The 12,808-nt window shown below is 39.8% G+C and overlaps 2 protein-coding genes across 2 annotated transcripts in view; both read left to right on the top strand.

Annotated features, from left to right (window-relative positions):
* The first annotated feature begins 565 nt into the window (after positions 1-565).
* Positions 566-4,865, top strand: pcna (proliferating cell nuclear antigen). The gene is made up of 6 exons (XM_061767632.1): positions 566-991; positions 2,824-2,921; positions 2,998-3,065; positions 3,143-3,337; positions 3,684-3,807; positions 4,479-4,865. Exons 1-6 carry the CDS (start codon positions 771-773, stop codon positions 4,553-4,555), a joined length of 783 nt encoding a protein of 260 aa, XP_061623616.1. The 5' UTR covers positions 566-770; the 3' UTR covers positions 4,556-4,865.
* A 2,879-nt stretch (positions 4,866-7,744) lies between these two features.
* kcnip3b (Kv channel interacting protein 3b, calsenilin) overlaps positions 7,745-12,808 on the top strand; it is a 48,930-nt gene continuing 43,866 nt past the window's right edge. The window contains exon 1 of the mRNA XM_061767619.1: positions 7,745-7,778. The gene's annotated coding sequence lies outside the window, so the exon portion shown is untranslated. The remainder of the gene's footprint in view (positions 7,779-12,808) is intronic.

The following is a 12,808-nucleotide window of genomic DNA, read 5'->3' as shown; positions in this document are numbered from 1 at the left end:
GATTTGGACACACTGGACCGAAGAGCACATTTCCGTAAATGTACTTTTTGTGATGTTTTTTTGTTGCTTTGTCGTGATATATTTCTAATTCAGTGATAGTACTGGTCGATAAATCACTAAATGGTTTATTAAGTCCTGAACACATTTAAAGAAATGCTAATGGGATATAAATCCAGTAGGGCTCTGAGCTCTACAGACTCAGGTCAGATAGTGGAGCACAGATTCCGAACCAAACCTGGTGAAGTATCATAGCTGTTATGCTGCACACAAATGGAATAAATTGCCAACAGAAGTGAAGTCAGCACAAAGTGTGAAGGTTTTAAGTCCAGGTTAAAAACTATTTTTTTCTCCCTCATGCTTATGATTGAGCACTTTAAAGCATTTACATTTTGAGTACCTTGTGTATTAAATGCGCTGCATAAATACGTTTATTTGCCTTGCCTAGTGTGAAATAGTTTTAACAAAGATGAGCTGACCTCTCAAAAATGGGCGCCTCGTGGGCACGTTTGGTTAGGTAGGAAAGGCGTGCTCTACACCGGTAGCGGAAATGACGTCGAGACGCCGAATCAATATAACACAGGAACTGCGCGCGTAACAGGCTCAAACCTTCCTTCCGCGGTGTGACGACGCTGCTTTGGACTAACTACGCACTTTTATCATAAGGCCTATCTTTGTTGGCCATAATTTGAAATCTCGGCCTTCGAGGAAGTCACCCCGACGCCTCCGTTTTCGTCCAGTCTTCCCCTTCAACAAATTAGCCAAGAGCAAGCATGTTTGAGGCTCGTCTGGTCCAGGGATCCATCCTGAAGAAGGTGTTGGAGGCCCTGAAGGATCTGATCACGGAGGCTTGCTGGGACGTGAGCTCGTCCGGCATCTCGCTGCAGAGCATGGACTCCTCTCACGTCTCCCTGGTGCAGCTCACCCTGCGCAGCGACGGCTTCGACTCGTACCGCTGCGACAGAAACCTCGCCATGGGAGTCAACTTAAGCAGGTTGGACTAATTACACGCAGTTTTGCCCGACGAAACTGTTTTAATGTTGACGTCAACGGTTGTTTTTTTTTAGTCGTGGTTTGACTATGTTGTTATTTTTGTGGCGCTGACAACGAAAGTGCGAGGTTGGGGGGAAAGAATGAATGCGGCCATCATGGAGGATTTGCCCGGGCATGTTCCTCCTCAAACTTTAAAACACTACCGTTTGCTTCATATTAACTGCTGAAGTGTATTGTACGAGTTTTATCACATTAATAATCCCCTCGAGAGCGAGAAATCTTTGTGTTACAACGATGGTCGTTGGCTTTAGTTGTCATCGCGGGTCGACGTCACTTGGGCGCCAATTTGAGACTTGGCGGGAATACTGGTTGAACCCGGGAACTTGCACTTCCGATAATGACGTCACTCTGACGGATGCCACTCGTTTGCATATGTCAGATGGGGGAAAGTTTTTGTTTATTTTAAATGTATGTTTTTAATGACATGAGCCACGTGTGTGTGTGTGTATATATATTTAGATGTGTGTGTATATATATATATAGATATAGATAGATATATAGATATAGATAGATGGATATATAGATATCTATATATAGATTATCGCACTACTCGTCACTTTAAACCTCATACACTCCTTGAAGTCTCAGCGCCCCTTGCACAATGGTCATTGCACCGGACTATTGCAATATTAGTCATTCGAACTGCTCTAAGTGCTAGTGGACTCTGCATCTTTTTGCACAATTGTTTTTCGTCTATGTCTTTGTCTCCAAAGTATTCTGAAAATTGACTGTCTGTTGTACTAGAGCGGCTCCAACTACCGGAGGCAAATTCCTTGTGTGTTTTGGACATACTTGGCAAATAAAGATGATTCTGATTCTGATATATATATATATATATATATATATAGATATGTATCTAGATATCTATCTATCTATCTAGATATCTATCTATAGATATATATAGATATATCTATATGGATATAGATATATCTATATGGATATAGATATATCTATATGGATATAGATATATCTATATGGATATATATATATATATATATATATAGATATATCTATATAGATATATATATATATATATATATATAGATATATATATATATATATAGGGTGATGGAAAAGTAACTCCCTATTTCCAAATACTTATTTATTCATATGTTGTAATATTTTTCTTAATTTATTTTTTGGTGTATGAGTGGCCACCCAGAAGGCCTGACTTAACACCCTGCGCCTTTTTTTCTGTGGGGTCGGTTAAAGGGGCAAGTCTATTCTACCAAAGCAACGACTTTACAAGAACTTAAAGGGCGAATCCGAGAGTTCCTCGTGAAATCAGTTAATGCGGTTCCCTGGCGGCTTGAGATACTGGCGGCTAATGCTGGTGCCCATATACAATTTTAAATTAAACTCCATGCAATACACTTTCTTCTCATGTTCATTTCTTGCAAGAAATAAATTACAAGTACTTAAAAAAAGGGAGCCGCTACTCACCCTGTATATAAACATACATGCACACGAACGTTTGAATAGAATTTACTGTACTTTATTTTATTTTATCCCATTTTTAAAAAATTGTAGTTAAAGAATACGATTTGAAATTGAATTGTGTTGTAAGGTGCTTTACACATTCTTTTTGCCACATATGAATGACCTCGTCTCAGAAAATAAAGTAACAACTAAGTAAATAAACTAAAGTGTGACCTTTTCGCACAAAATTTGCTCCTCCCTTTGTTTTAAACCATAATTGAAAAACCACTGACCCTTGAATGATTGTAAATGCAATTTAGATGGCTAACTTCCCCCTATTTTTTTTCTTCCCAGCATGTCCAAGATCCTTAAGTGCGCCGCAAATGAAGACATCATCACCGTCCGAGCCGACGACAACGCAGACACGCTCGCGCTCGTCTTCGAGACCGTCAGTAAGTTGGAGGACAATCTGGTCTGCTTGATGCCATTCTTGTTTGAACTTCTTTAACGTTTAATTCATTTTTTTAGACCAGGAGAAAGTGTCAGATTACGAGATGAAGTTGATGGACCTTGACGTGGAGCAGTTGGGAATTCCAGTAAGTTCGTGCTGTGGGTTTCTGGTATCCACGCCACGAGACAGTTTCTGACCTGCTTTGGGTCGTCGTGTTCAAAGGAGCAGGAGTACAGCTGTGTGGTGAAGATGCCGTCGGGGGAGTTTGCCCGTATCTGCCGCGACCTCTCGCAAATTGGCGACGCCGTCATGATCTCCTGCGCCAAGGACGGCGTCAAGTTCTCCGCCAATGGAGAGCTGGGCACCGGAAACATCAAGTTGTCCCAGACCAGCAACGTGGACAAGGAGGAGGAGGCAGTGAGTTTAGCCAAAATTGAACTCTTTTGTAAATTGCAAATAAATGCCCTAAAATATTCAAGTTATTGATGAATTAAAAGTCACAGTTGTGCTGTAATTTATCTTATATGTTAAATATGTAATGTAGCTTAAAAGATTCAAATAGGTAAAGGATTTTTAAATTATGATTTTTTTTTATTTTTTATTTTTTTTTTGCCACAGAAAAATAAGTTGAGTAAGGGAATTTACTTTTAAAATAATTCAACGGCAAAGCAAATCTAAGGGAATTTGGACATACTTGGCAAATAAAGATGATTCTGATTCTGATGTAGTGTGTCTATGTATGATGCATTATGTCTGTTTCCAGGTGACTATTGAGATGAACGAGCCAGTTCAGCTCATCTTCGCCCTCAACTACTTGAACTTCTTCACCAAAGCCACGCCCCTATCCAAGACGGTCACCCTCAGCATGTCGGCCGACATTCCTCTCGGTAAGAGACGCGTCTTCGGTGAAAAAAAACAGCGGTACCTTGATTTATGAGTGCCTCGACTTGGGAGATCTCAGAGTTAAGTTGTCACTTGACTGTTGTTTATTGCTACTCACATTGTAGTTTGCTGTTAAAACTAAGAATGACCCGTTATGTGTTCAGACAAACCACGTAACATAGCTTGATGCTAGCACGTAATGGGAAACAACATAGATGTGAACCTTTAAACAACTGATATTTGAACAAACTGTGCAGCAACACCATATGTAACAATCACAGGCATACCATATTTATGTACTGCGAAATACGACATTATTGAAGCTTAGTTGTATTATATCTATGGATTATACTGCCCTCTGGTGGCCAAGGTTCACACCAGCAGGAGCAGCACAATGGCCATTGGAGTGAAGCATAAATTCATGATGCAAAAACAGTTTTAATTCTTTACATTCCATTTTATTTTTTTTTAAAAAGTAGCATTTTTGGGAGGCCTATTTTCATTAATTTCAAGGTATATTTTGAGTCACAAGCATGGTTATTGTATTCAAAGTCAATTAGTCGAGGTACCTCTGCACAGGTTTACTGCTTGTCTGCTTTCTCAATGACCCTGACCACCCCCTTTTTACATGATTATAATTTTTTTTAATTGTTAATTTTTGCGTCAATCTCTGCAGTTGTGGAGTACAAGATCGCTGACATGGGCCACGTCAAATACTACCTGGCGCCAAAGATCGACGAGGAGGCTTCCTAAGCAGTCCGACAGTCAACAAAAAAAGGAGACGAGAGAAGCAGAAGACTCAGTCTAGTATCAAGTGGTCTCCTGGCTCATGCAGCAAGAGCTTCGGTGTCAACATTTTGAAAACGTTTTCATGCGTTCCCAGTTGTGAGGAAATGTCAGCACTTTAGAGTCTCGCTGTCAATTTGCATCTCTTTTTGCATCCACACTTGCAGTTTGTTGTTGTAGATACACATTTGTAAATACTTTGTGGTTTCGTGCTGTCAACTCCATTTTTTTGTGTACCCTGTGACTCGATCCCAAATAAATGATCCACTTTTTGACAGGTCTGTGGTTCTTGCATTTTTAATTCAAGTCATACGAGTTGGGCTGCAAATAACATGAATTACCAAGGGTGTCCGAACTCTGCACCCCACCCCCCACAATCCTCCCAACTTTTCAACCTTTTAGTAAATTTTTATATGGAATTTTTATTGAATTGTTTTTGTTTCCATGTTCAAACTGCACAATGTTACATTGGCTTAGAATCATATTTTTTTTGGATAAACCATTAGGTCTACTGTTGGTACAGTCTGTTAATGTTGGTGATTATGGTCATTCTCGGTGTAAAGTTTGAAAACCCCTCAGGAAATTTTTTTTACACGTAGCGTTTGAGTCACGTTTTGAGAGTTGCGTGAAGTTTCCTAACAAATTTTAGAAATGGCAAAAATGGGTTGCTCGGTGTTTATTTTTTTGTACATTTCTAAATTAGTAACACATACTAAGTAGGCATCAATGGAGATACTGTTGGAAGTGAGTGCTTTTGTCCACCAGATGTCGCTGGTTTTCTATGTTTCTTGTTACGTGACAGCCAGCTGGTCCACTCAGCTCGTTTGTCTTTGTGACTTTCATTGAAAATAGATCCGTTCCACAGCTTGACAAGTTGGTTTAGAATTCAGAGAAATGACATCATTCAGTTTTAGGAGGCAGCTAGCCAGAGAGTTACGCGACCGGCCAGGAAGGCAGCCATCATCCATCAAACCGAGTAAATCTGCTAATTTGTCCCCTTTTTTGGGGTCAGATAGTTTTAAGCTTTTCACTAAGCTTTATCATCTGGTTTGGGACTCGAATTGCTTCTGCCTGTGGTGTTAACTCATGTGGTTTGAACACATACGCTACCATTTTAAGGACAATTTGCATGTGCTTACTTAGGAACACAAATCTGCAGGCTAGTGATAGCAACTAGCTGAGCATGCTAACAATATTTTTATTTTTTTCTCAACTTTAAAGAAGCACCGATGTACATTTACAACCTGGATTATGTTTGTATTGAAAAATGTTAATGTTAATAATAATACAAAAAATTTGTTTAAAAAATTATTTTAAATTTAACACGTACTTCCAAGTCCTGGTGACAAATAGAACGTGCTAACTTAAGCGCAAGAGGCTTGAGTCTAGTGATAGCACATAGCTTTGCACGCTCAGGAAAATAGCATTATATAATACACCTATGTTTAACTGGTGGCCCGGGGGCCCGATCCGGCCCGCCACATCATTTTATGTGGCCCGCAAAAGAAAATCAAAATTGCTAATTGTGTTCTGGTGTAATAACATTGAGATATTTGCAAGCATTTTTTGTTACCAATACCCCTTTGAAAAGATATGTAATAGTTGAAAAACATGTTCTTATAGGCTTCTGATTTCAAAACTGGTTATTCATCAATGTGTTGTGTATACTGTATTATATGAGGTAATCTTTTCGTTTATATGGGTTCACAGTCATAGCGGCCCTCCGGGGTAAGTCATAACTACGATGTGGCCCATGACAAAGATGAGTTTGACACCCTTGATAATAGTTTGCTTTACAGTGGAACCTCGATAAAACGGACCCCGATATAAAGGATATCGGCTCAAACAGAATGTTGGGGCTGAACAATATGTCCAAAAAAATAGTTTCCATTTGTCACTTAAATTGCTGTCAAAGTTTGTGAGTACCAGAATTGGCCGCTGTTGTTTACTGGTACAGGAAGCACAGGAATTCCTCGCGGCTCATGAAAGCGACTCGCCTACATTGAGTATTGTATGTCCACAATGTCACCATGACCAAGCACACCGGCAAGGTAAGTTTGAATGAAATGTGAAACTTTCAAACATTATCAAGGTTTTTAAAAAAATATTTATTTACATTAACTTTGTACTGTATTGGGAGTTTTAGGCCATGAAAAAAACCTAAAAAAAAATAATTTTGTACTGTGCAGTAATATGAGAGCATATGGTATCCAAAAAAGTGCTCCTATGTAACCGACAGCTATATCGGACGACTCCCCGCCCCATATAGTCTGTTTTATCGACTGCATAGTAATAACATAAATAGTATGTGAAGAATTAAACTGTTTATGCATCATGAGTAATTCATTGCGGCTCCTTCTGGCCTGTGACTTGGGCTCCATGTAGTAATATCATATTTTTTTTCATTTGTACTCAACTACTGTAAGTGACCCAGCAATCTGCAGTACAATTATTATTCTAATTTGTTTTTATCCAGATAACAAAAATCTGCCTGAGAGTATTGCTCTATTTTCTGTCTACATGTGTTGCTGCACCGTTTGTGTTCAAATATCCATTGCTTAAAGCACTTTCGATCCTATTCGTTAGTCTGGCTATTGTGTTTCCCATTACGTGTTAACATTAACCTAGCGGAATTAAAGGCAAAGTTATGTGGTAGTTTTAAATACACAACTTGCATACGATACGGCTCGCAAACAGGCAACAGCTCACCTGTGACCCAAATCAGGATGAGGATGGATGGATGTTAACTTTGAGGAGTTATTTTTTCTTTTCTCATATCCAAGTGATCATGGTTGTATTAGTACAGCGGCCTGGTTTAAATAAATTAATAAAATAAAATATAATAAAGTGTAGGATGAAATGACAGTGCTGGAGAGGGAGAGAAGAGCAGATTAAAAGTGTCTGCCAGCATAATCCCTCACTCTGCAATATGAAAATTCATCAGATGAAATGGCTCAACTATAATGAGCCTTCAGGAAGAAAGGAAAAAAAGAGGGCTTTATTTTTTTTTTGGGGGGGGGGGGGTTATTTATACCAAATACACCTGATGGACATTTTTATATCATAATTCCTATGTTAAATCCCTGCCTGTTATCAACAGTGTCCTGAAATGTTTCCTTTTCTTTGTCTTTTTCTACAAAAGGACGTCCTGAGTGAGGGAAAGCGAGTGTGTCCTCTGAGGCAAAGTACTGTAAGTACGCCACTGCTATTACTGATAAAAAACACTGTAGTCATTTTAAGAGGTTTAATTAACCAGTGACATTCAGGTTCACTTTAATTACTTCCTGCAATCAAAATAAAAAAGGCACAGTCATAATTGAGTTTTACACTCTAATAATACCGGGAATTCTTTATCTCAACGTTACTGACCTAATAACTACCATATTTTCACGACCATAAGGCGCACTGAAAAGTCTTAAATTTTCTCCAAAATGGACGGGTCGCCTTATAATGCGGCGCACCTTATGTGTGCACCGAGTTCCAAAATCTGTAAATGTTGTTGTGTGACTTTGATGAGCGCTCCGCTGGGAGCATTTCCTGCCGACACGCTGCTTTAATAGAGGAAGGCGGACGTGACTGAGGACAGCATGCGGGCGTAAAGGGGGAAGGGTGTGCGTGACAGAGGACGCTAAAGACACGCCCCCAGTAGGTGTATAGTTTCGGTGTGTGCAATAGTTTGGCTAAGGACTCCCGAAAACTGCACCTACGAAGAGACGCACTTACGAAGCACAGTTTAAACTGCAAGTTATTAGTTACGCGGAGGAACATTCAAGAATTCAAGATCAACGAATCCGTGGTTCGCAAGTGGAGAAAACAGGAAAACAAGCTTCGCCAAATCAAGAAGACGAAGCTGAGTTTCCGCGGAAACAAGGCGAGGTGGCCTTGTTTCAGGCGGGAGAAGCGTCTCTACAGTCATCATTCGACTGAGTGCAATAACTCGGAGTTTGCCATCATTCCGGGAGGCTTGATGAAGGAGGCTTTGTTTATTTTACTTATTTTAGCTCTTCGCTGATTGGCTGGGGAGATTGGATTGGCTTCTCTTACTTCATAATAAGGTATATGTGGTCCATTTTGAACTCCGGTTACAAAATCTGTTTCCTTCCCTGATGAAAGGGTTAACACCAATCTCTTTACAAACCTCATATGGGCAATTGCTCGTATAATTAATCTTCACATGCAGGCTGTTTCTTTAATGAAGTGGGTATAAACTGCACTAAGGATGCCAAAGTAAATGTATGAACATAAGACCAAACATAGTTAAATTTCCTTTTTGTGTAATTCTCAGCTGACCTCTTCTATTCCTATCACCTGATCTCCAGCCCGTTATCTTGACCTTGCGCTCCTTCATCTCTTCTTCTTATCTGTCTGGCCAGCAATTAAATTGCTTTACAGTGGCAGGGGATTTTAGTCTGGGAGATTAGGGGTATGCAGACTGTCTCTCTCAATGTGTTTAGAAAGTGAACACTCCCCTGTTTAAATCGCAGCTCTCTCCGTATGTAAAAGAAATAAATAAATAATGAATTTTAAAAAACAAAAGTAGGTGTTGATTGTGATAGGAGTGACCTGACCTACAAGCTGTTATTCAGTCGATTTTTTTTTTGCTTGAGATACCAGAGCTGTGTGTTGGCAGTGAACTCGGTTAAACTCATTTCACAATAAGAAGCAGTTTGTCAAATATTGAACAATTCATCCAAAAAGAGGCTATACATTGTTTAATGCTTTTCCAAGTTGAAGTTTACTGTCAAACTAAACATACTGTAAAAAAAAGAGAATTACACGTTGAGTATTTAAAACAATCACAGAGCTTTGCCGCTTACATTAATGCTAACAAACAATGCGAAACGCCATTGACTTGCTCACAGTTAGCATCGATAGCTGCGGTTTTAGAAGCAACGGATATTTGAACACAAACGGTGGAGACATGTAGACAATGTCCTACACAAAATCACGGAATGCTTTCACTCGAAACAGAAGTTGTTTTGAGAGACTAGCCTCTTTCTTGGTATCGCTTCCCTGCTCTTGACACTACAAGATTAAAGATGTTCAATACCAATTTTTCAGACTGATATGAGTACGAGTAGTTACTCTTGAGTACCTACCGATACTGAGTACCCGTACCATTAGTACTTTGGATACATCCATCCATCCATCCATCCATTTTCTTTACCGCCAGCCAGTCACGAGTACCCGATACCTTGAAATAAGGCCAATATCGGCCCGTTATAGATACCCGGTATTGGTACTCGTCCATCCCTATTCAGGATGTCTCTTGGCGTCTCTTCCACCTGACACTGCTGCAAACCTTTGTGGCCAAGGAATATATGTGTAAACTAGAAATCATTGTGTGAGGACAGGGAGGAGGAGAGGAAACTCATCACCTGCAAAATCATTCCTTAATAGGGATGTCTTCATAAATGTCTCTCTAATAGCAGGTGAAATGGCTTCATTAATCAGGTTGATATCCCAGAAGTGTGATTGACTTCGTTATATACAGCGCTGTGAAAAAGTATTGGCCCACTTCTCAGGTTATTTTATTTTGGAATAGTTTCCCCACTTTAATGTTTAAGATCATCAAACAAAAGGAAATGTCAGACAAATATAACCCAAGCGAACTCAAAAAGCAGTGATTTTATTTATTAAGGGGGAAAAAAAATATTCAAACCTGGCCCTGTGCGTAAAAATAATTAATCATCAGTAAATCATTAATTAATTGTGGCTAATCATAATTTTTGGTTAATTTTCACTGAGCACACCCAAGCCTGATTACCTCCAGACATGTTCAATCAAGAAATCACGCGAACAGAATCTGTTCCGACAAAATCAAGCCGAACAAAAGATCTAAAAAAGCTCCAACAAAATGACGTCATCTAAAGAAATTGCAAAACAGTCGAGAAATAAAGTAATTGACACCTTTCAGTCCAGAAAGGGTTACAAAGGCCATTTCTAAAGCTTTAGGATTCCAGCGAACCATAGGGAGAACCATTATCGTCACAACAATGATGAACCTTCCCAGGAGTGGCCGGCCTCCAAAGATTAACCCAAGAGAGCAGCAATGACTCATCAAGGAGGCCACAAAGGAACTCAGGACAACTTTTACAGAACTGTAGTGCTCCCTTGCCTCAGGTAAGGTCAGTGTTCATGACACAACAATAAGGAAGAGGCTTTACATGATCAGGATTTTTGGGGCCGATTAGGGAGTTTAAAAAAACAATAACTGATCACCGATCCGATCACAAGATGGAGCAATGTGTCTATTTCAACGGCCTGTTCATTTACTGTATATACTTGTGTACTGAAATGCTAAAAAAAATATATTTACAATAAATAATGTATCTTCGTTCCTCTATTTATGCCAGTGAAGCATAGTGACAGACAGAACAAATGATAAATGGTCTTCTATTAGATTGCAGGATGTAAATACAGTAATTAATGTATCCACTTTTTGTGACATTTTTGTTTGTTGGTGTGGCGTGAGATTTTTCAATTATAAAATATGTTCCTTGGCTCCATAAAGGTTGGAAACCACTGCTCTTGTCAGATCGTGTATTCTAATCAGTCAGGTCAAACCAACATTACAACATGACAGAAATAATGGGTGTTAACTTACTGTAATTCAATTACTTTATTGTAATTAAATTAGCGCCACAGTGACCGACTGGTTAGAGCGTCTGCCTCACAGTTCTGAGGACCAGGGTTCCATGTTCTCCCCGTGTCCGGGTGGGTTTTCTCCGGGCACTCCGGTTTCCTCCCACATCCCAAAAACATGCATGGTAGGTTAATTGAAGACTCTAAATTGCCCTAAGGTGTGAATGTGAGTGCGAATGGTTGTTTGTTTCTGTGTGCCCTGCGATTGGTTGGCAACCAGTTCTGGGTGTACCCCGCCACCTGCCCGAAGATAGCTGAGATAGGCTCCAGCATGCCCGCGACCCTTGTGAGGATAAGCGGCTCAGAAAATGGATGGATGTAATTAAATGACTTCACCCACACTTAAACTTTAGAACATGATTTGACAGAACGGCAGCATGTTTACGCACAACCATTAGTGCTAGTACTAGCTTTCTAGGCTACATAACCTTTTGTTGCCTACTTGCGAGCCGTATCGTATTAAAAGTACGGGAACATACCTCAAGCAAGCCTTAAACGAATGTCCTCTCCTGAGCACCGGTGACACACATTTTCCCCCATTTTGTTCTTATAATACAGTCGGCGCGATCCATCTTGTCGTCGCCACGGTAACGAGTGTATCCGGTCGCATTTGAGTTGACAAGATAAAGCCCAATGATCGTAAAAAACGGGATGTGGTGGTATTGGAATACAGGATTTTATTGTAGTAGTCTGACATAGTGCAATTGTGAAAGAGCAAATTTGTCTTTTAGTCTGATCCGGGCATTATGTGTTGTCTCTCTCAAATGTGTTGTCTGTCCCACACCGCCGACATTTTTTTATTTTTTTTAATAACTTTATTGGCCGTCAAATATTTACAGTACTACGTCAAAAGACACACGACAAGGCTCAAAATAAACTAGCTTTTTGATTCAAATATACTGTCATCATTGATCTGGGACATTAAAGCCGATCAGCATAAAATGCTAAATATCGGCCGATACCGATCAGGCCGATCAGAAACTGAAACTGGACAAAAATGGCACCCCTGGCAAGAGTTCCGAGGTGAAAACCAATGCTGACCAAAAAGAACATAAAGGCTCGTCTTACTTTTGCAAAAAAAAAAAAAAACGATGATTCCCAAGACTTTTGGGAGAATATTACATGGACCGACGAGATGAAAGTTGAGCTTTTTGGAAGGTGTGTGTCTCGTTACATCTGGGATAAATGTACGGTAGTTCAGCATGTCAGAAAAAGAACATCCTACCAACAATCAAACATGGTGGTGGTAGTGTGATGGTCCTGGCCTGTTTATCTCCTTCAGGACCTGGACAACTTGCTGTGATTGACAGTACCATGAATTCTGCACTTTAACAGAAAATCTTGAAGGAGAATGTTCAGCCAGTAGTTTGTGACCTCGAGCTGAAGCGCACTTGGGTTTTGCAGCAGGACAACAATCCAAAACACACCAGCAAGTCAACTTCTCAATGGCTTAAAAAACAAAATAAAGGTTTTGGAGTGGCCTATTCAAAGTCCAGACTTAAATGACCTTAAAATGGCCGATGATGCTCGTAAACCCTCAATTTTTTGCTGCATTCAAACAATTCTGCAAGGAAG

The sequence above is a fragment of the Phyllopteryx taeniolatus genome, chromosome 3 (assembly GCF_024500385.1).
Source record: "Phyllopteryx taeniolatus isolate TA_2022b chromosome 3, UOR_Ptae_1.2, whole genome shotgun sequence".
Classification (NCBI taxonomy): Eukaryota; Metazoa; Chordata; class Actinopteri; order Syngnathiformes; family Syngnathidae; genus Phyllopteryx; species Phyllopteryx taeniolatus.
Note: the sequence above shows the minus strand (reverse complement) of the source record. Positions and strands in the feature narration are given on the sequence as shown.